The sequence below is a fragment of the Dreissena polymorpha genome, chromosome 14 (assembly GCF_020536995.1).
Source record: "Dreissena polymorpha isolate Duluth1 chromosome 14, UMN_Dpol_1.0, whole genome shotgun sequence".
NCBI classification, from domain to species: Eukaryota; Metazoa; Mollusca; class Bivalvia; order Myida; family Dreissenidae; genus Dreissena; species Dreissena polymorpha.
Window position 1 is genome coordinate 33,944,583 of NC_068368.1, and position 25,542 is coordinate 33,970,124.

The 25,542-nt window shown below is 33.5% G+C and overlaps 3 protein-coding genes across 3 annotated transcripts in view; all 3 read left to right on the forward strand.

Annotated features, from left to right (window-relative positions):
* Positions 1-25,542, forward strand: part of LOC127858252 (transmembrane protein 272-like) — a 204,288-nt gene that overhangs the window by 105,279 nt on the left and 73,467 nt on the right. The window lies entirely within an intron of this gene.
* Positions 1-25,542, forward strand: part of LOC127858235 (D(2) dopamine receptor A-like) — a 210,249-nt gene that overhangs the window by 68,704 nt on the left and 116,003 nt on the right. The window lies entirely within an intron of this gene.
* Positions 143-7,376, forward strand: LOC127858245 (putative inhibitor of apoptosis). Its single transcript, XM_052395235.1, has 5 exons — positions 143-308; positions 3,290-3,858; positions 5,434-5,570; positions 6,462-6,531; positions 6,959-7,376. Exons 2-5 carry the CDS (start codon positions 3,291-3,293, stop codon positions 7,171-7,173), a joined length of 990 nt encoding a protein of 329 aa, XP_052251195.1. The 5' UTR covers positions 143-308; position 3,290; the 3' UTR covers positions 7,174-7,376.

The window sequence follows — 25,542 nt, forward strand, 5'->3', positions numbered from 1 at the left end:
ATTGTGTGTTTAAAACGGAATGTTGTGTAAAGAAATGTTATTTAAATATTTTTAAATGTGATTTTGAATCTCTATTAAGACTGATAGCGATTATCAGAAGCACGGCGTAAAAGAAGCCGGTGTGTACACACTGGTATTCCATCATCACAAACATAGGCATATGGGCTTTCCGGTGTGATGTTACTATTTATAGCGATGTTGGGATACCAAGCTGGTTTCCCATACTTACATTCTTCCGCTTTCAAATGTTGCACCCGTTGCTTGGTATTATTACAAAACATCGTTCTCATTACAGGGCGTAAATAAATGTAAGTACTTTTAATTTTATTTTTCACATTGAATATATAAATAAACACTACATTTGCTGTTCATATTTTGATGTTTACCTATTAAAGTTTATATGTATTGGTACATTTATTAAATAGCAAACGTATTTAATAATTTATTAACACGTACATAGGCTATATAGCATATTCAATAGAATAGATCTGTACGGCTTTCAGCAGCTGTTTCTGTTTCTGATGTATACACTGTCGTTAATGAACTTCATTGAGAATCTTCTTAGACAAAAACAGCAAAATATTACCTTACAATTTATGTTTTCTTATATATTTTATACAATAATGTCAATATAATGTCAAAGCTTGTGCTAACTACACATGCTATTTATAGATAGTTATCGACAGTAGTTCTTTTATAAATATTTGTTTACAGCTTAAGCCTTTTTAACATCGTTGCTCATGATGATATTGAGCCAATAGATTCCTTAATAGTAAAATAATGTACTGTTAATGAATTAACAACTTTGTAGATAATATCAATCCCAAGCGTACGTACATTTTGTAAACCCGCATAGCATACTTGGTGAGTCGAGCGGTAAATATTCACGCTTCTTTCTCGTGATCGTATAGGCCTAGTACTGATTTGAACTATAGAGTATGACGAACATATCTTCCTTGTCGACTGTCATTTGCGGGGTCATTGGATATGATCTATTGATTTAAAAGGAAAACTTCTATCTACTTCGACGAATGAGGAAAATTATACACTTACCACTGGAAAGTTTAATTGGTTTTGGTTGCATACAGTTATTGGATTAATCAGGGACCTATACAAACCTTGTTTGTATAGGTTACGCATGCGTAATTAATTTCCTTCTATATTACATATAAAATAGTTGAAGTTTGATACCAATTTTTACCATGATCAAGCAATGACCCACTATATCATCATACATCACTGGAAAGATAAATGCATAATCTTTTGAAAAAATGGATGTCACTAAATTCTATACATTGTAACTCAAAATATTCACCTTAGAATAGGCAAACCGGTTTTGACAGCTGTGCAGGCGACCATTTTGGGCTCAAATAGTATGACCTACTTTCAAAGCCGGGAACCATCAACAGAAAAAGTAGAGCACAAAAATGGCTTTTTTTATTGCTTACAAATATACCTTCAAAATTGATACCAAAACGTTCCATTTGCAATGTATTTTACAAATCCTATGCAGAATGCACTGAACAATGTGTGCTAAGTATCAAACTGACTGCATTTAATCCTAAAAACAGGAGTTCCGGTTTGGGGTTATGTGACCTATATGTCCCTGGATAAATAGGTTACCGGTACATGACGTATCATTTACGATCGGCGTGTAGACAGTGTATTTCGCAATGGCAAAACAAATCGGTCACGCTTATCAACAAAAGGATTGTGGCCTAAATTCAACCCCTTTTGACGTGTATACAAATTAGGTTTTAGCTATTGTTAATTGGTGGTACCTTTGTATTTATTTATTGTCGATCGGTTTCAATTCCTTTATTACCACGCCACACATACATTTAAAAGATCCGGTCACACAAATCACTTAATTGATATGTTGATGAGATAAAATATAGCTAATTGTATCTAGGTCGTGGTATTGAAGTACGGCTACCGTAAATCGACACTTGCATGATCTATGTTTAATTAACTTCATTACACCCCTATTAGCCCGATTAAATGCGTACTTTAGGCAACCTTTTATTGTAAAGGATTGTCTCACTCTGGTTCCCCTGACTTATTTTCCAAAGCCTGATTCAGAATATGCGTACCATATTTACTTAAAATAAGTTTCAATTTTAAACCGTATTAATGTATTAGTGATCGAATTGGATTGCTGGAAATAATATCACACGGTTGTAAGTAAATTCTTAATATTAACTAACGACGGTATTGTCAGAATTAAACATACATTTAGGTAAGTGTACTTAATAAATACAAGTTGACGTAGTTTTACAAATGCGCATATTGTTTATAATGATTGTTATTACGCACCTACTATTATGCTATTATGTCCTGAAGTGCTTTGTGAGTGTTTAAATATGAATTTTAAATAAAATAAAATCCTGGATTATGTAAAAGTATCACCCAAACTCTGAATTCTAGATGAATCGATCACATACGATTTTTTTAATTTTTTTTTTTTGGCAAAACACTTTTATCTACATTGACCAACACAGAAACACGTCATCATAACTGAACTTGATTTTAGAAGTTTTGATTTTTTTTATGTTATTAAAGATTATACACATATGAAATAACTTTTAATTATCGATAAATTTCATGACCACTGAACCATTTGGTTAATCATATGATTTACTTTTTTCTTTTTACTAGCACTTAAATGTAAATAATTTATGTAACTCTATTACGTTTTACTACATTACTTGATATTCCATCTGTCATAACGTATATAGTCCACATTTTTATTATTTGTTATAAGATTTTGACCTTGAAATTAAAAATACATGTTAATCAGTACATATAGATGCAGTTTGAAAGTGTGCAAAATTGTCATTAAATCTATAGCCTAGTAAGCATGTAATTATTATTTTTAAAACGGTACCGCTTTAAAAACCGAAAGTAGGATTTCTATACGTATACTTTCATTTCGACAAACGCGATTATTTAAGTTTTAAAGCGCAAAAAAAAACGAATTTCTACCTTGTAACCACTAGATATATTCTACTAATTTGCATAGATACATATAAATCTATAGCCTAGTTATCAAGTAATTTATTACTTTATAGACGGTACCGCTTTTAAAACCGAAAGTAGGATTTTTATACGTATACGTCCATTTCGACAAACGCAATTATTTTTAAGTTATAAAGCGCAAAAAACGGATTTCTACCTTTCTATATTCTAATTGGCATAGATAAACTATGTTTCTTAGTTATACTTAAATTTACTATGCCAAATAAGTTGTGTGGCTTTAATTAACTTGTTCTTATGTCTTTCTCTGAAGAATGGCGACATTTTGCCATCGCGAGCTTGACATCGACGGTTTCTCTGGAAAATCGAGATTAAATGGTCATCAAAGTGGCGTGATGGTTGCGCCCGGTGAACTTCCCCAAGTTGTACACAGGCACTTTACCGAAGCGGTTCATCCGTCTGACGATTGTGATACAAACTTGTGTGGGCCTATTTTGCAAGCATCGACAATAACGCCTCCAAATACTTCTGAGCTGTCCTCAAACGATCTTGAAAGTGATGCTACAAATATTAGTTTTCAACAACAACGTTTACAATCAACACCCCAGCAACGGCCCTGGCAGCAAACACAACAGTTGGTACCAAGGCCCCAAACCAATGTTTCTAACTCTCAGGACGTCAATAATGCATCCACTTTAACGCAAACAAATTCAAGCGGACCATCAACGCCCAAGTACCCGAATTTTTTGACGGTTTCCCAAAGATTAAAATCTTTTGGAGCCGTGGTTCTCGCAGTTTCCACACAGCTTCTCAGCGTGGCTGGATTCTACTTGGTCCGAAATGGAGGCGAAGACGCTACAAGATGTTACCATTGCGGAATTGGTATGCAAAGCCATATGGTTTTAAAGAGATGAACATTTTTATACCCCCGGATCGATAGATCGATGTTATGCTGTTTTTTGCCTGTCTTTCTTTCTTCTTCTTCTTTCTTTCTTTCTTTCTCTCTTTTTGTCTTTCTTTCTTTATTTCTTTCTTTCTTTCTATATTTCTGTCAGTCTGTCTGTCTGTCTTTCTGTCTGTCTGTGTGTCTGTCTGTCTGTCTGTCTGTCTGTCTGTCTGTCTGTCTGTCTGTCTGTCTTTGTGTCTGTCTGTCTGTCTGTCATTCTGTCCCAAAACTTTAACCTTACAGTAAAGTTTTGCAATAACTTTTGAAATATTGAACATAGCAACTTGCATATTTGGCATGCATGTGTATCTCATGGAATTGCACATTTTGAGCGGTGAAAGGTCAAGGTCATCATTCAACGTCAAAGGTAAAACAAAGCGGCGCATTAGGGGGCATTGTGTTTCTGATAAACACATCTCTTGTTTTAGTTTAGGTTATTTTCCCCAACCGGTTTCACCGGAGGGGACTTATGGTTTGCACTCTGTGCGTCTGTCTCTGAGTCTGTCTGTCACACTTTTCTGGATCTTGCGATAACTTTAAAAGTTCTCCATATTTTTTCATGAAACTTACAAATGGATAGATGGCAATATGGACATTATGCACGTCATTTCATTTTGTTCCTACGTTAAAAATTATTGTTACTATGGCAACAAATAACTTTGTTTTTAATCTGACAATGGTTGACATTTCTGACAGTGGTGGAGCCGATAGGGGACATAATATCAATTCAAACCTTAATGCACGATGAGTGAAAAATTAAGCTTGATTAATGTTATCTTTAGTATAAGGGACATGATCAAAACGAGTTATTGTCCCCTACCGGTGAAATCGGAGGGGACCTATGGTTTGCGCTCTGTCTGTCTGTCAGTCTGTCTGTCAGTCTGTCCGTCACACTTTTCTGGATCCTGCGATAACTTTAAAAGTTCTTGATATTTTTTAATGAAACTTAAAAAATAAATAGATGGCAATATGGAGATTATGCACTTCATTTCATTTTGTTCCTACGTCAAGAATTCGTGTTGCTATGGCAACAACAACAAATTATTTTTTTTACTAACACTGGTGGTGTTTCACCGGTAGGGGACAATATTGCTTGGCAATCTCTTGTTATATTATATTATATTTTTATGCATTTTTCACAGTACTTCAGTCTAGATATATTGCAAAAGTATATTTTAAAGCGGATAAAATATTCGTCTGAATTTAGAAAAAATGAGGCTGAGGCTATTTTTTTTTAATAACAGGAACATTTCAACAATCAAGTTTATTTACTATAAAAGAAACACTTTTACAAACATTGCAATTTTAAATATGTTTATCGGACTTTTTTAAGTCGAATGAAATTTGTTGAAGCATAGAATAAGTGTAATATTCTACTTCACTCTTGTTTGATATATATTAATAGTAACTTTAATATTATATGGATATAAAATGCTTTTAAGAAATTTGGGACGTGAAGTTTATGAATAGCCGGAAAAACAAAAGTTGTTCAATATGTGTTTGGTTTCCAGGGTTACGCCATTGGAGCCCGGAAGATGACCCATGGGTGGAGCATGCGCGATTTTCTCCGAAATGTGAATACTTGTTGACGATGAAAGGGCAAGAGTTTGTAAATCTGATCCAGTTAGCAGTAAAATATTCATCTAATGTAAGTATTAACAAGTAACAACACACTTAAATAAATTAAAGTATTTAAACAAACAAAAACACAACACTGTGTATTGACAAATCAATAAACATTTGTCAACCGTTCGTAGAAATCGGCATTTAAATCGACTAAAACTCAACAAATATTCTTACTGAGATCACATATTCTGGGTTTCAGTGTTGTTTGTTTCTTAAATATTTGTTTTTTTCCTTTGTTGTACCCGTAATAAATCGGTTTAAATAAAGACGTCTTTATTTGTAATGGTTGATACCATATTGACGTTCACAAAGAACTACCATTATAATTATACTATTCATCGAAGATAAATTTTATAAAGAGTCAACGGTTTGTTAACTTTTTGAATAGCAATGCAATCGTGAATAAAAATAGTCTGGTTCTTTAACTGTAATTGCAATATATAGAGAATATTATGTGACTTTTGGATAAATATCAAGTTTATCATGCGAGGCTTAGAACCGATGTAGCGCGAGGTCGCCGAGCGCTTATATGGTTTGAGCCGAGCATGATAAACTTTATCTTTATCCAAAACTCCCATAATATTCTATTTATACTATTATTTCCTCCCTATTTCACATTAATAATGATCAAATATCGTATTTTAACGAATTTATCTTTCCGTAGTTGACACAAAACATGTTCTCCAATTTATATCGATAGTATAAAGCTAAAGTTTATACGATCGTTGTTATGCTATCCATTTCCATCTGGTATAAGGATAAAAATAATAATTTGACGTTCACTCTGTCAGTAACTTAGTGATTCTAGAGTTTTAATTTTTTTCTATACTAGGTTCCTAGAAATTATGCATCTGTAGATATGTAAGGTTGAACACCTGTGTTACTGGAATGTCTCTTTATTTTTTTTTAATAGACGGCAAACATTTCAACCAATCAACTGGGCAACACTTCGTCTTCTAGTAATGCAAATAATTGCTCATCAGGTAAGAAACTTTGCATTCTTTAATTTAGATTGAAACGTGCCATGGTGTTGACCGACCTCACATTTCAATTTAGGTTCGTTTTCGTTTCTTAGGATAGCCTTAGGAATAGAAAGGATGAATAATGTGATCAAATGAACGATGCTTTACTTTCATTTTGAATTTCTCTGCAAAAATATATTCATAACTCGGCGACAATTTAAGCATACATTATGCTGCTGTGAATTACATTTATTTGCAAACGTAAGTAGAAATACTTGGAATGCGCAAACTGATAATAAATGTAAGCATCTACCTTATCATTTATAAGTGCTAATTCAATATCCAGAAACATGGCAAGCTTTGTTTGGTAAAATGATTTTACGTATACCATACACACGTGATATTGATGACACAGGAGGTGTTGCTAATATAATAAATCTAATTTCAGAGGCTAATGTTTCGAAAACAAGACAAGACTTAGTGAGAGAGAATGCTGAATTACGCAGCATCACCAAGTGCACGTTCTGTGCCTGTAAGGAGGTTTCACTGGTTTTCTTACCCTGTGGTCACCTGATTTCGTGTGAAGCCTGTGGGAAGGAGCAACGAATTTGCACAATTTGTAATCAAAGCATTAAAGGCACAGTGCGGACATTTAGGTCTTAAAATCATGCATTTGAATTATACGAATGAGCTTTCGTTGGATATATGCTATGCTTGGTATGGCCATAAAGATCGTCTTTGCTACATTTAGCTGGGCATTGCCCAATGTCAGAGCTTTGCTGGCAGTAACGACAACACGAGGTATGATGACCTTGTCGACGATTCGAGGACACTTTAATGTTGAGAAATAAAATGGTTTCAATGAGTGTTTGCCTTAATGAATTGTGTTTTCTTTGCTGTTGGCTATTATAAGATGCAACATGCGTAGCTTTGGTATTATATTAAAACAGGAATATCAGTGAAACTGATGGATGCTCCCCGATGATGCGCTTTGTCAATGTATGTGTTAATAAACACATAAAAATATCTATTATTAGCCTCTGTGACCTTGACCCAGTGACCTCAAACCTCATCAAAAGGTAGAGGTCCATGCAAGGTACCTACATGCCAAATATGAAAGCGATTGGTTAAGTATTGAAGGCGCTATGAGAAACGGTAGCAAAAGAGTGACGGAAAAATATATTATTAGCCTCAGTGACATTGACCTTGACCCCAGTGACCTCAAACCTCATCAAACGGTAGAGGTGCATGCAAGGTACCTACATGCCAAATATGAAATAGATCGATTATGTATCGAATGTGCTATGAGAAGCTGTACCAAAAGAGTGACGGAAAAATCAATTATCAGCCTCAGTGACATTGACCTTGACCCCAGTGACCTCAAACCTCATCAAAAGGTAGAGGTCCATGCAATGTACCTACATGCCAAATATGAAAGAGATCGGTTAAGTATTGAAGGTGCTATGAGAAACTGTAACAAAAGTGTGACAGAAGAATCTATTATTAGCATCAGTGACATTGACCTTGACCCAAGTGACATCAAACCTCATCAAAAGGTGGAGGTCCATGCAAGGTACCTACATGCCGAATATGAAAGAGATCGGTTAAGTATTGAAGGTGCTATGAGAAACTGTAACAAAAGAGTGACTGAAAAATCTATTATTAGCCTCAGTGACCTTGACCTTGATCCCAGTGACCTCAAACCTAATCAAATGGTAGAGGTCCATGCAAGGTACCTACATGCCAAATATGAAAGAGATCGGTTAAGTATTGAAGGTGCTATGAAAAACTGTAACAAAAGTGTGACAGAAGAATATATTATTAGCCTCAGTGACCTTGACCTTGACCCCAGTGACCTCAAACCTCATCAAAAGGTAGAGGTGCATGCAAGGTACCTACATGCCAAATATGAAAGAGCTCGGTTAAGTATTGAAGGTGCTATGAGAAACTGTAACTGAAGTGTGACGGAAGTAAGGAAGGAAGGAAGGACAAACTGGCAACTATATGCTCCGCCGAAATTTTATTTCTGGGAGCATAAAAACATGTTAATATCGATTTTTTTTATTTCTTTTACTTGCCTTGAATGACGTAAAAATCAAATATGTCTGTTAACCTTTATTCATTCACCTAAAACTCCAGTATGCACATTTTTGTTTAATTGTTACATTTTTTTTTCGCGGATATGATGTTCGTTTGCTATTAAGATTTCCAAATTTGTCTATTCATAACATTGAATAGATAACATGGTTTTAGTTTACAGCTATAGTAAACGTGCGTGTTAAAAGTGCGGGTGATTGTTATCAATATCTGTGTACAATCCCAACAATTGTCAACCATGCACATTGTGCTCGAATTTATTTGCATATGTATTCATTATATAGTGCTTATTGAATTTAAAAGTTATTAAATTCCTATCTTTCATACGTAGTATATATATATATATATATATATATATATATATATATATATATATATATATATATATATATATATATATATATATATATATATAAATATATATATATACATATATATATATATATATATATATATATATATATATATATATATATATATATATATATATATATATATATATTATGTCTCTGTCTGTCTCCCCCCCCCTCTCTCTCTCCTAAATTGGCTTTCTGCATCTTTAAAAAAAATGTAATGACTTGAACTTCCCTTTAGAAACATCAATACAAGTACCTTAAAGTTAACACTATTAACTTGAGTGGTGAATTTTATGTTCCATATTAATTACACTCATGTTCAATATAACAATATCGTCACCATAAATAACAAGTCGTCACATGATCGGCAAGAATAGATTACATTTCTAAAAATAGCTAAAGGTGATTGAAATCTAAAGATAGCTTTACGGTTTCACTTGTAAAAGCACCATTTTTTTCTTTTGAGTACAGATATCCATTTACCGTCTATACGTGAGTTGCGAAACTAATACCAGTTTTCGTTTAAGTAGACTGAATCAAAATGCAATTATTAAAAACACAGCAGTTTACATAACGATTTGGATTTTCAAACAATAATTTGAACAATAGTATTTATTACAAATATCTCATCCACCGTATAACAACCCTTGCGAAACCCGAATTGGCAATTCTTAAAATGTCTTTTTATAACATTGATGGGCAGTTTACCAAAGTTCTTCCAATACGTTAATCGTTGGGGATATTTAAAAATAAGAAGAATTACGCCCTGGCCATTTTGTAGGAACATAGCTTTATTTGACATTAAAACAGTTTACGTACAGGGTTTCAGGGTCTAGCAAAAATCCGTTAAACCCTTTCTATCCCGGATAAATCTCTGTTCGAGCATCATAATATACTTACTCCGGATTAGACTAGACTTTGAAAACCATTCGTTATTGTAAAGTCGTGTGATATTTACTTCCGTTCATATTGCCTCCGAAAATAGCAATAATCTTTAATATTACACCGATGAGTACATAGCACACATTTAATTGTTTTCAATTGCTATTATATTTGTGGTGTCATTTGAATGGAAAGGCTATTCGGTAAAATTTAAATGTTACATCTTCCGGGGTAATTGCTTGTGATTCTTAATAAACTTTGACGTTCTAAATGGCTTTAAATCGGCTTGGATCCAAATATTATACATCGACGGTTCCAATGCATTTGTCCGAGTGTTTTCGCGTGCTGTCTCCTGTCAAAAAAGCAAATATGGACTCTCTATGGTGCCAAGACCACTTTCATATTGAAGGTCTCTTTAAAAGTATACTTAAAATAATGTGTCACACAGCAATGCTTTTAGCTTTTCGATTTGCTTAACACAGTATCAACTAAATTGTGTCGTAGAAACAATCTGTCACTTATCTCAAATAAAGTACTTTCGTTTTGTAAGGATTTTCGTTCTACTGATAACGTCTTTAAGATTACAGTATTCCTGTATTGTAGAAATAGTTTTAATCTGATCACAAATCCTTTGTTCTAGCTCAATTACAGTATTCATACATGTGTTCATGCCATGCGCATGTCTTTTGTGTATAAGTAGCCCGTATATTCAATAGTTCGCAGAGTTACGCCCATATTGTGGTCATGTAGAAGTGAATTAATTTGACTTTGCAGCATACACATGAATTAGCAAGTAAAATGTACAGTAAAATGCAAAACAGATTGTTAACGTATAGCAACTTGGGTTTTAATGTACATTATCTTATGTTTTGTTATCTGTCTGTTGGTGTTAATAAAGAACGACACTGAAGTGTTCTAACTACTTTTAATAAGCACCAATATAACAGTATGTAAATACAATAGATTTAACACGATGGAAAGCTGGTATGAGAGAGAACGCAGAGCTCCAGAGTATGCATGTTTATAGGTACAGTCAGCTAAGTACATCACGTGACTTAAACCTGGTAAATTCTATAATATTAGAACATCTCCCCCTTTTAAATTAAATTAATTCCAAAATGTAAAACACAACAAAACTAACTTGTACACGCGCAGTTAACAGCAAAAGTGAAACTTTTGCTTAAACGGAATACAAAGACTTGAATGAAATTTCTGGTAATTTCATACCCATGCAATTAACAAAGCTTATCAGATAAAACAAATAAGCATTGATGGGAGAACAATTAGAACTGTCAAAGTTGTCCTCACTTCCACCAGTGGAACAGATAAAGCATAGATTAATACACTCATTAACGATGTCTGCTATGTCTTCACAAGTCCATTATCACTTTCGGCCTGACCTGTCGACCGTAACGTGTAGAGTAGACTGGTCGATGGTTGTCAATGTTTGGCTGTGCGTTTGGATAATTTTGTTGCACGTTCTCTTGCATTTGAGAATTATTTGCACTTTCAAAAGTACTTTCCTCATCAACCATAGACGGGAAATCTGGTATTTCCGGGAATTTTTCATTAGTTTTGAGAAGATGACGCCTGTTACGCCTGTAAAAGGCTCCATCTGGGGTGTGTACAGTATAAGATCTATCATTGTATTTATCAGTAACAACAGCCTATTTCCATTTTAGGTTTTTGCTCTGAATTTATGCCGACTCTCCTATATCAAGTGGGAAAGTGATTTCGCATTCTTGTCATAATAGATTTTGCTTTTTGTTTCAGAAGAAGATAACCTTTCTCTAGCTATCTCAGGAGAAACGTATCTGGGTAGCAAATTTGACCTAGCTGTGGGAATAATTGATCTAAGCTGTCTGCCCATAAGAAGCTCAGAAGGACTGTAACCACATTCCATTGGAGTGACTCTGTACTCAAGTATGCTTAGCATTGGATCGTTTTTGAAAGCTTTTGCTTTTGATAAAATCTTTTTACAGATTTTAACATACACCTCTGCAAAACCATTTCCCGAAGGATGATGTGGACTGGATGTTCTGTGAATGAAAACATATTGCTTTGCAAAATTTGCAAATTCAGCACTGCTGTAACACGGCCCATTGTCAGAAATAACAATTTCTGGGATGCCCATTCTAGCAAATATACCTTTCATGCGATTGATAACTGTTTCACCTCGCAGATTTGGAAATTCTTTGACCTCAAAGTAATGCGAGTAGTAATCAACTACAACTATATAGTTCTTGCCATTCCATGTGAACAAATCTGTAACAACCATTTACCACGGATACTCTGGTTTGTCATGTGAAATAAGGGGTTCTTTCGCATTTGAACTGCGATGCTCTAAACAGACAGGACAATTGAGCACCAGCTGTTTGATATCACTTGAAATACGAGGCCAAAATATTACGGTACGTGCTCTATTCAAGCATTTTTCTACTCCCATGTGACCCATATGAACAAGTTCAAGCATGCTTTTTCTTAACGTTGGCGGTATCACAATTTTATGACCTTTCATGATGATACCATCACTGATGGTTAATTCATCTCTGTAACACCAGAATTTTGTTAATGTGGAAGGACATTGACTTTTGCAATTAGGCAAACCCGACAAAATTGTTTGTTTCAGTGTGACCATTTGCGCTTCATTTGCAGTTTGATGCCTAATTTCTTGCATTTTTCTGTCACTAATTAGTACATTTGACATAACCATATTAACATGAATGTCAGCTTTTTCGGATAATTCTGGGAATGTATCCAACAGTGGTTTCCTAGACAATGTATCTGGGACGGGAATATCTCTACCCGGACGATACTTTACTTCAATGGTGTATGGCTGCATTTGCAATAGCATGCGCTGCAAACGAGCAGGTGCGCTGTGAAGCGGCTTCCTAAAAATAGGAACAAGTGACAGGTGGTCTGTTTCTTCGGTAACATGTCTACCATAGACCCATTGGTGAAATCGTTTTAGACCAAACAGAATTCCCAAACACTCTAATTCAATCATTGCATAGTTTTGTTGACTTGAGGTGAGTGATTTGCTTGCATAAGCAATTGGTCGACCTTCCTGCAAGAGAGTAGCACCAAGACCTATTCTAGAGCTATCTGTTTACAAAACAAGAGGTTTCTTGTGATCATAATACACCTAAGACTTGACCTGGCTTTGTCAACAAATCTTTCACTTTGGTAAATGCTTGGTAAAACCGAGATCATGAAAAACGCTTTAAAATTGATGAAGTAATGGCTGTTCAAAGCGAAGCACCCTGTTTCGGGTGATTTCGAGTTGAATACCTTGTTATATATATATATATATATATATATATATATATATATATATATATATATATATGATAGTGATTTTGTTTTTCAGAAAAGTTGATTTTTGCGTTATAATATGATTATTTATTACTCAAAATGATGTTTTCACTTATTAATATCATAGCCACACGCTAACCACCTGTGTCTAAAATTTAACTGCATGTAGGTGTAACGAGATAAATTTTGATGAATTAAAATGTTACGGCATCTTACAGGGAGTGTTACAATGCATTTATTACAACATGCTTAAGGTTACGGTATAGTATCGACGGGTACTAGAGGTTTCGGTAAATAACAAGTCTGGTAAACTGTATTTATATAGTTAGTGTTGTGGAGGTTTCGGTAAAATGGATCTTTATAGGGGTAAACCTACAATGAGGTGTTAATGACACCGTGTATTGTGTTACATCATGGGCATATATTTGCAAACAAGTCAGGTCAAGTAATATTTATTTATAAATTCGGGTATTTCACAACATAACACAAGCTTTAAAAGCCGACTTACAAATAACATTACATGATAACAGCATGATATATAGCACACACAATGAAACATAATTATAACAATCCTGTAGTTTAGAACAACAGAGAATATGAGTATGAATAAAATATTACTTTAAAAGACTAGAGGTAACTTCATATTACTTTAAAAGACTAGCGTTTACATGTACTTTAAAATATCAGACAAATTTAGTACTACAGAGCTTAGTAATGAATAAATACATATTGAACAAAGCATACGAACATGAAATGACAAACATTACAATGAAAAGCATTACAAATAGGAAAACCAAGGAACATAAAAACACATTTAACATAACAAGACACCCCAGTACATATAGGAACATATATTAAGCAAGCTAAAACATAAGATAACAGCTAAAAAATAACATAGAACATACAATTCAAAAGTTATATAGTATCATTAACAAACATCACAGATTAAACGATGTTGCATAGTTTTAAGATTTAAGACTTTATATTTCGTATAAAAGTATCGGGTATCCTAATGAATGGAGTGAATATTTTTTTCAAATAAAAGTCACTTACATAAATGGTTGATACAGATTACCAATATTAGCCTGGCATCGAGTTTTATTAATGAATATATTTCAGTACATTTAAGATGAAAGAATTAGTTTCCGTAATGGAGTCGATTTTAATCGATTAAAGCGCACCTCACTAAGAACACTGTGTTGGTATCATACCACTCGTGCAAAACGAAAACAAATGCTCAGAGTTAACGAGTGCCGAGTTTATGTTCTCCAGCTGAAAAGTTCACCTACTTTGAGATGTCAAATAATTTAAAATCAATTTAACATTCCTAAACTGTCTTTAGCTTACATTTTGCACACGTTTAACTTAACGCAGACATTACGTGTATCTATAAATAACTAGGAAACACTTAATCCTTTTACCAGTCAAATCGAAACTGGTATTTGTTTTATTTTAACAGGTGTTTCAAATCGCGAGTATTGTTTATGTTAAATGTTATGTCCTGCATCTATTAAATACCATACAATCGATAACGTTTTGCATTTATGTGAATAATGTCCTGACTATATTCATTTATGTGAATTACGTCGTGACTTTATTCATATTGAAAGTAGGTTTTCATTGATTTTCACCCGGGAATGAAAGTGTATATATAAAGGGAGCACATAAAAACTTTTTATCATATAAATAAATACAGTCTAATGCGTTTATGTAAAATTGTTCTATGTAAATGAACAGGGAATGCTTTAAAATAAACGAGACAGGATGTTATAAAAAATATTATTTACAATTTTGCGCAGATCAATTTATTTAGAAATAAAGATATATTCAGGTATAACCCAGTCAGATAAGTTGGCCTTCAGTTTTAATTTTGTAGTACCGGTATATAAAAATTTCTCAAGTAGTCTATGAAGTATCTTTTATCAAGGTGTTAGGTAACATAAGGTTTTTTGTTCAAACTTCCGTCTCGTTATTAAAGGTAGTGGATTACTGATTACCAAATCACATATTTTTTCCTTGTTATTATCGTGCGTCAGTAAGAAAATAAAATATTTAAAGGTCTGTCAAAATTAAACCCGAAGAGTTTAGAAATTATAAATTATGCAAGTATTGACACAAAAATAAGGTTTAATGTTTTTCGTCAAATTATGTCAAATAGTTGGCAATACAATATTACGTTTGATTGAAATGCATTAATAGCCTTTAACACTGTGCAATCGAAAATTCGATCAAAATAACAGTGTGCTCTAGTAATCAGACACGTTTAAAGTTTACGTCTAATCGAATGAATGCCATTTTATGTATGTCCGCATTTTTGTTATTCCAATTTAAATAAGCGTTTCATGCAGAGTAATCCCTTAAACACGTAAATGAAAACATACAAACACGTTGCACTTCATTTGTAGTCAGTGACAAACCATTACACATGCAACGTTGGTAAGGTGGCCGGGCTGATATAAGAATAAGGTGGATTCCAGCCTTTTAATTCCCATACGTTACGAGCTCTTATATAAATTCGTATGATTAATGTACTTTGTAGTAACTAGTACTACAAAATTAGGACTGATTCAGTGTGCAACGATGGCATTTTGATACTAACACATCGAATTATTGTAATGTTATAAACCACATCTTATGTTCACAATTATGATTGAACAAAGACGTCGAACAATATTAAAATATTTACCCGTGCAGGCAAATAGGACGAATATCCTTTAAGTTAATGTCTAGACAGTATACACGAATGAAACATGAAACCACATCGAGATGCAACAAATGTTCAGAATGGAAGGACATAACGACGTTAATGTATCATATATGATCTTTGTTTATTACTATATGTATCAACGCACAGATTAAAGATTCTTTTCATTTTATCGGCAAAAATTAATAAAAACAAATCAAGAAATCTTTGTTTGAGCATATTAAACTATAAAATATTTTGTTATTTTGTTTGGGTAACACAAAAGGGTCCGGTAAATTTAATTTTTTCCAGTGCCATCTCGAAATAAAAAATCTATATTTCGTAAATTTTAGACAGCACCTCTAAAATGCGTAGAAATGAACCAAAACTTCAAATAAAATGCAAACCATTGTTGCTCAAACGGCAATGCTTATGGAAACATTAATTTTAACGTATATAACTGAATTAGAAGTTATTGAGAGTTTTATTTATTTACACAATAAAAATGCGTCCACATAATTTTGTTGAAATAGCAAATATACATATATTTGACTGGTATTATATGCATTATCTACTCGCTGTCATTGATACTAAACTATTCCATATAAGGTTCTTTATTTGTCCAAATAACGAACCCGGTATTTCAAATTACACTAAAATATCAGCAAAAAGTTAAATTGGCAGAAAGTTGATCCCACATGAGAAAAAGTCCTTTGTTTTCAAACAAATGTTATTCAGAACAAAATTGCAGTTTGAAACAGTTACCATAATCAAAGTGAATATTGACACACTATTAGAATGACCAAATATAGTTTGTGAAAAATTGATACACTAGAAAATGTATGATTGTCTAAAACACCATTCATGAGCAGAGGCTTTATACATTTTCATACCACATTGATAATGAAGTTACTTGAGTGCGAAATACTGCATGACTATTCCGCGATTCTTGTTTCTGCAATCGTGTAAAAGTTGAACGCGATTTATAATCCTTTTTACAGTTTTCGTATTAGTTTTTTAATCTGATTTCACTGTAATTTAATTTGAAAAAAGCTCAGGACAAATCTCAAGTTGACTTCTATTTAATGTGAAATTTTAAACGTACGTTCGACGGGAAAACCCAGATGTTAATCCTGGCACGTACATTTATTTGGCTCATCAAATAATCTGGACTCCCGAGGCTATTACATTTTTGTGATGCCGTGAATAACACGATTCTAAATGTCACAATATTACCGTTTACGCTTATAAAAAAACAAACTTATGCTTTTAGTTTGACCATAGATATAATGAACGTGTGTGGTAATGACGTGCAGAGTGACGGGATGAGTGAAGGAAGAGTATCGCTGAAAGGCCTTCAAAGAGGGGTATTGGTCGAGCCAGAAGAAATATCCAAAGTGTTACCAAACATCGCCACTAAAGCGGTTCATCCGTCGGACGATGTTCATATTACTACAAGCACGGAAGCTTGTATTGCTTCAGCAAGGACACCTTCTAATAGTTCTGAAATTTCCTCAAACAACTATGAAACAGATTATGCAAGCATAACTGTTGTAAAACAGCAGCTACCAACAACACCCCAGCAACCGCACCGTGAGCAAATTCAACAGTTGGTTCGTAGACAAAATGCAAACTCCCCGACCTTCAACAATTTGTCTTCACTCACGCAAACAAACTTATGCGGAACATCAATTCCCAAGTATCCTTCTTTTTCTACGGTTCCCCAAAGATTAAAGTCTTTTGGAGACGTTTTTCTCGCGGTGTCAACACAACTTCTGAGCGTTGCTGGATTTTTCTTGGTAAAGAATGGAGGCGAAGATGCTACAAGATGTTACCATTGTGGAATCGGTAAGAACCGTTTGTTCATGTTTCATATTAGTTGAAATTGAAACATAGGCAATCGAGCCGAAATGAAAATACAAATATTTAGCGTTCACAATAGCGTTGGCATAAACGTGAGGAATATAATCTGGATTGTACGGGAAGGAAATCTATTGCTCTTTATGAGACAAAACTGATAAAACGGTATTTTTCATACGTGTCGTTTCGTTTAATTTTGTAATGCAACGAAAGATCAGTATAGTCGTTAAAGTTCATATTGTATCACATTAATAAAACATTTTGAGATGATATTGAACATATTAATAAAAATAAGCATTTTAATAATCAACTGCTGGAATGTTTGATTAAGTCGAAGAAACAAGTGTGACAATATAAATACAGTATGTCTGGGCCTGCTACGTCAAATTTTCTTAAAATACATATTGACACAACATTGATAAAGTAATCGTAAGTTTTATATAATTATAAACAAACACTATCGATATAATATGAGTTTGGTTTCCAGGGTTACGCCATTGGAGTCCAGAAGATGACCCTTGGGTTGAGCATGCGCGTTTCTCTCCAAAGTGTGATTACTTGCTCAGTGTGAAGGGACAAGAATTTGTGAACTTAATACAGTTGGCGGTTCAGTATTCATCTTATGTAAGTATTAAAGACTTTATACAGTTGGCGGTTCAGTATTCATGAACTTAGTACAGTTGGCTGTTCAGTATTCATGAACTTAATACAGTTGGCGATTCAGTATTCATGAACTTAATACAGTTTGCGGTTCCGTATTAATCTTATGAAAGTATTTAAGAATTAGCGAACATAACTAAACCAATCTAACACAAAAGGCCCCGTATTGATCAACACATCATTCCTTTATCTTTCATACACGAATGCGCATAAAATAAATTTGTGATTTGAAAACTAATTCGAAGAAATATTTTACATTTCATCTATCAATTATGTATGTATCTATAAATGTTATAAGTGTGGAATTTACGGTAAATAGCACCCTAGTAAATAACGTATTTTATTCTTACAGCCTGCAAATGCTACGTCAAATAAATTGAACCATACGTCATCGACGAATATGTCTACTTTAACTTCTTCATCAGGTAAGCACTCTGATTCAAATTGTATGCTTGCGTCAACGAAATGGACGTGAAACTTGACATAACTAAGCTCTAAAGACATCAATGGGACGAGACTTTGAATGAGCAAATAGGAATAGAGCAAAGCACAACGCACACAATTCAATAGCACGTTGTCGTAATATTTTTTCTTAAAACAATCACAATAAGATTTCGGCTAAAACAATTATTTTAAGACTATTTCTTTCGTTTACATAAATGTTACAACTAAAACAAGCTTTGTTTAACATTTGGTAACAAAGCAAATAAGAAGAATTGTCAAACAGACTATGGATGACACGACACCTTTGCAAATAGATTAAATCTAATTGTAGAGCATAGCATATCAAAAACTGAAGTGAGAGAGAATGCTTCATTACACACCATCATGAAGTGTATGAACTGTAGCCATAAGGAGGTATCCCTTGTTTTCCTCCCATGTGGGCACCTCATCTCATGCGATGGGTGTGGCAAGGAGCAACGGAATTGCAGAATGTGTGGCTCCAACATTAAAGGCACAGTGCGCACTTTCCGGGCATAAGAACACGGAGAAGTAATAATACAAAATAATATCATCTTAAGCCTTTGACTTATTACTTTTAATAAAACCTCAATATGGCCGCCATAGTGCATTTCCACATTATTTTCACCGATATGTATATACGCGAGTATTTTGTATATATACAAATGCAAATATGTATACTGTTTGTTGACAAACCAATACATACATGTAGTTTCTGCCAATAATCGCATTCTTAATGTCAAATGAAGGTATGTATATTATTACTGATTTTCGTTTCTTTTTATTTTTAATGTCTATGCATCGCCTATTGTATCATGTTATTTAAGACATTAAACCAAAAAACACAATAAATGAAAAACGTGCGAGTTTGAAGTTTATTAGTTATTATATTCATAAAATGGACTTGTCTCGAATTGTGATGTTTTAAAAAGTTCATATGAACGTAATCCGCTGCAAATTGTAACGGCAAAATAAGCCTTACGACGTTTTATTTTGAATCAAGTTATTATTCTAAAATAAAGTAAACATATTTACTAGTAATTTTTTATATATTCTAAATGTTCATATATATTTGAAGTGTTTGTATTAATGACTTTGGTATATTGCATTTCTTCTTTAAATATAACACTGTGTCAGCTAAATGTGTATGTACAGTTTTTTTAAACATGGTCCGTGCATCGCATTAGCTCATCACTTGCAGTGACGGTACTATAAATAGTAAAGCTAAGTGATAAGGTGTTCTAAGCATCACTAAATTCATAGACAACCATAGTCGGAATATTCATTCAACAACATCCTTTTAGTTCTTATATCAAGATTTGTCAGGAACAGTTTAAATCTCCCAGTCCTCTTACGAAAAGTTTCGAATTTTCATTGATCCGGCAATGAAAAAAACACTATAAACATTTTATTTATAAAGAAACATCACTAACACAAACTAACGAGCTCTGTTTATAGATATGTAACGTGATATCAATTGGCCCTGATTGAAAAATGTTGACGGTTAATTTTAATACTCATTTGTAGACGTTTTAATTATAAGTGTAATGCATTTACAAAAGAATAGTGAACATATCAAATATTATTGAATAAACAAGGTCAAAACAACGACAATTGTTCAAATATTGAGTACACTGTTCTTTAAACACAAGGACACACTTGTATGTGATATGGCTCTTCATGATTAAAATCACAACCACGCGAATGCCGATGTAAACAGAGACCAACGATCTTGATTTACTTATACTATTTATAACATGTGTCCGAAATGAATGCCACTAGGTCAAGTGCGCTTAGGATCCCAAGTTGGAAATACATGTTAACTGTATTATATGTTAACATTACATTCAAGTACAGAAATATATTATTTAAATGCAAACTTGTATTGAAATGATTTAAGCCAATTGTTTGTTCGTGTTTATGTCGTCAATCTTGCTACATAGAGAAGCTACTATTAACCAAAATGGCATACATAAGTGTTTATGTCGTCAATCTTGCTACATAGAGAAGCTACTATTAACCAAAATGGCATACATAATTATCATGTTATAATTATTTGAACACCAATATAAACATATCTTTCGTCTAGGCTTGGGTGTAATAAAAGGTTATGGCATTACTTACTTTATATATTTTGTGCATGATACAAATTATTCGAAGTCCTCTTAACATTGAATACTGCAACACATTTAAGTAAATATTTCGACGAACCTGATAATAAAAGTGAGATATTCTTATAGATAATTTCGGTCTTGTAGGAAATAATCTTCTGCGGACGGTTTTTAGTGCATTTTAATGTATTTTGTATCGAATACAGTGCCCTGTATCCCGATCTCTAATGGGATTAAATACATGTTATACAAACTTGTGGTAGCAGGGTGTATACATATGCTTTACGAGATTTACTTTGCACACGTTAATTAAAGACCGGTGACTTTAAATGTATGTGCCTTACCCTAAAGCGACATTAATAATTAACTTGCTTGCAAATTTATTTCTCACAAACAATCGGTCAACGTTACGTGGACGGAAAACGTTTGCATTTCATTCCAGAATAACACGCAAAGGAATACAAATTTATTATGTTACACGTTGTGCTCTACTGCATGTACTAGGCGGCTCTGAAAACACTTTATTGATGACTCCTAGTCTGGAATCCCTTACAAAAATGAATATAGTTTGATGTTTACACATATTATATCATCAATTGGTAGTTCAATACATAGCTTCTATTAATATGCGAATGCACTAAGGTGTTGGTTTAAAATCGCGCTTTGAAGCTTTGAAAACAAAAACGTGATTTCAAACACGCGACTCTTATGAATAACAATCATATGCTAACTGAATGGGTGTTTTGACTTCAAAACATGAACAATTGCAAGAACAATAACAAAGTGCGTAAGACAATGAGCTCTTAAACGAGGACAATTACAGCAATTATATGACTTACACGCAATAAGTTTTGCAATAACATTTTTCGATTTTTTTAAATCTGCGAGAGTCGTTTAAATCATAGCTGGTGCACTGAACATGCGTGCAGTTCAGAAAAAGCCGTATATGCATCGCTATTAAAAATTGGAAAACATAGTTTTTTTGCAAAGCCAAAACACGCTAGTAGACTTCTCCATACAGAATTTGTACGAATCATCGTTTTAAAAATTCTATAATTAAAATAATTTGCTGTGAGAAAACAAAATTCAAAACGAGGAACACAGTTTAACGACTCGACCAGTATTGCAAAATAATTATATTAACGGATGACAAAAATTAATATTTATGTTGAATACTTTTCACACTGAGGTCTATACGGTAGACATGACTGCTTCCGTTAGGCAATCCATGCGTCCTGTTACCGATCTTGATTTTAGCGATACCAGATTTTAGTATATATATATAGTCATTACAGAGTTTGAGTGCATGTTGGTAGGTCTGATAACACAATTTGACGACGTTCCTTGGTGATGTTGTCCTTTAATTGACCAATAAAATGTTCAAAATAATTAGCTCCAGTTAAAAAACTGAATCGCGTAATGGTCTACATATGTATAAGCTGAATACAACCCTTGGCGTATTAATGAAGGAACTTCAATCATTCACTTTTTTATTTGCAATGATATTTTGGAAACGCATCGGCAACACACGGTGTTATAAAAATGCAGAATTAAACACATATAGCAAAATCTACAACTCACGCCTCTATCATCAGACGGATGATGACAGTTTCAATAACATCTGTTATATATTAAAAGTCCATGAAACAGCAGAGCTTGCTGACTAAGTGATCGAAATCCCCATGTATGTATTCAGTTGAGATATCATCCAAGTCGTGTATGTATGATATAAACGCTTGAAATATATTTGTTCATGTACTGTTATAAAGATATCGAAACTATTTTTTACAACAGTAGTACATACCCTCATATATTTCAAACTTACGTAAGACATTTAGAGACGCAATTATCGTTTTATATGACATATCATTTAAGTGAATATGTACAGTAAAATCGCAAATAACGGAACACTGTAATTATTAGAAAAAAATCTTGTTCGCACGTTAATATCTGAATAGATTAGTTAAACAAACTTATTACAATTTTACTAATTTAGCACTGCTTAAATTTTAGAAATTATCTTTCCCATCACTGAAACGTTGATTTCCTTAAAGGCTCTATAAAGGTGACAAATCCAATTATTATGCATATCAACTGGTCTGATTTTTACCGGATTTCAGTTACTCTTGCATAAAAACTGCTAATAAAACAGCTTAGGTACAACGTCGTCAAGAGTTATGGAAGATAAACCCGTTTCATAGTTGGAAGAAATGTTTACATTTTTGCAACTAACTTGATGTGTAGCCTCAAAGCGGTGACATATGCTAAAAATAGCCGAAAGAAAATTCAATTTTAATTCTATTTTAAACAACTTTTAACCAGCAGAAAGTAACTTATTAGATCACTACTAACGTTTTAACAATTTAGAAGAGACCTTCTTTGTGGGTGAAACCGGAAAACGTTAAAAATCATCGTTATATTTTTGGTGACCTGAGTCCATTTCACTTTCTCTTTTCCGAGTTAACAGCGATGTAAATAAACTGATTGTTTGTAAACACAATTGACTTGGAGGACACTTTATTTTGAGCTCAAAACAAGTTGTTTTGCTTATTTTTTTATTGTTATGTCCAATAGCATATATATATATTTTTTTGATAACCTTTATAAATAAAATATGAAACAAATATTTAAACATCGGTAAATAATTACGGATCTTCACCTCTATAGAGTTTAAAGAACAGTTTGCCTTTAGTGTGTTCCTAAGGGTCTGGGGCAGTGGCAAAACATTTTGTTATACTTTAGATCGATGCAAACAAAGTGAATGAGTAAAATCAAACATATAAATTTATTAACATTTTTTTCACATTTAAGGGACAATGATGGACTCACCATTCAAAACATGAATAATGATCAAAACAAATTTCTCCCCTCTCGCACAATATACATAATTTTCTGTACATTTGATACGGCATAATTTTAAAAGGAAAACTATCAGGGGCCAATTAAAACGTTCAATTTGAAACTACCTTTCTGAACGGTGGAAAGATTCTATACACTAGTTTAAAAGCTCAAAAAGAAAGCTTCTTTTATAAAAAAGAGTGTAGTAGTATTCATAGAAACGAGTTAAATTAATGCATGTACATGTAGTAATTTAAGATGGTGACAACGCATTATTTATTAAGACTTATTAGTATCATCTTTTAAAACGTTTCGTTTAGTAAAATGTGGTGACAGAAGTATTGTTCATGAGGTATGAGTAATGTTAAGTATGTTGCGTATATATATGTGTGTGTTGTTTGTCGTGCTTTTGAGCTGTGTTACACTGTCGTTTTAATTTTTATGTTTTATTTAATACATGAATACGCACGTTTCAATACTAAATGTGCATGCAAAATATGTATATTGCGAAACATGACTAAATCTTAACACATAAAACTGTCATCAAATAATGTTTGACATATTATTTTGTACGGTGGCATAGAGATAACAATCACTACTCTTTTTAAAATTGCGAACCTCTTTTTTTCTATCTCGTTGCTTCGGGTTAGCTATGTCGTGGCTTCGAGTTACTATGTCGAGACCACGAGATACAAAAACGAGTAATGCAAAACTAAATAACAGAGGAGAGCAATTAAAAAAGCGGTGCAGTAAATAAAAGAAGGGTGCATTAAACAAATCAGGAGATAATTTTAGCTATCGCGTGACCACGAGCTAGTCAGTCAATCAATTTTTGCGTTATATGTGCACATATTCTGTACTCATATATACAGCATATCAAAGCGTTTCTTTACTGTGATTATTACTTCCTTTTGTATAAAGATCACCATGAACGACCATTGGGGACAATTTGATGGCTGACTAACTCGTGGCCACGAGTTAGCTAAGTCGGGATCTCGAGATAGCTAAAATTCTCCCCTCTTTGTTGATGATTACTTCTTTTTGTATAAAGATCACCATGAACGACCATGTGGAACAATTTGATTGGCTGACTAACTCGAGGCCACGAGTTAGCTAATTCGGGATAGCTTAAATTCTTTCCTCTTTTGTTTAATGCACTCTTGCTTTATTAACTGCACCGCTCTTTATTTAATTGCACCCAACTTTTATTTAGTTTTGCACTCCTCTTGTTTCTACCTCGTGGCCACGTTATTGCTACCTCGTGGCCACGAGTGAATAAGTCGTGGCCTCGAGTTACTTAGTCGAGGCCACGAGATAGAAAACAGAGGAGTGCATTTAAAAAAGGAGTGAATGTCACCTCTATGCCACCGTAGTTTTGCTTTTTGTTCTGTTAAATGTTCATATTTTGGTCATTTATATGGACAAATCATAAAGCAACCTAACGTAAAGTGGTTGTAACGTTATTTTTATTTATACATAAAGAAACGTCCTTAACACAATTTACGTTGATGCAATTATTGTTCTCAATATAAATATACAGGACCAGGATCGGATGGCCGATTTTTTGCTCTCTAGCAATAAGCGAGCATTCTCGACCACCATATTTGTTGGACACAAAAACTCATAATGTGTTTGGGGTTCATTCCATCATTATTAATATCCTAACCACTAATAACCTAATAGCGCGATGGAAACATCAGCATTTTCTTTATTTATTATTGATGTTGCTCCTTGGCCGAGACATTTAACGTCTTCTACGAAATACTGG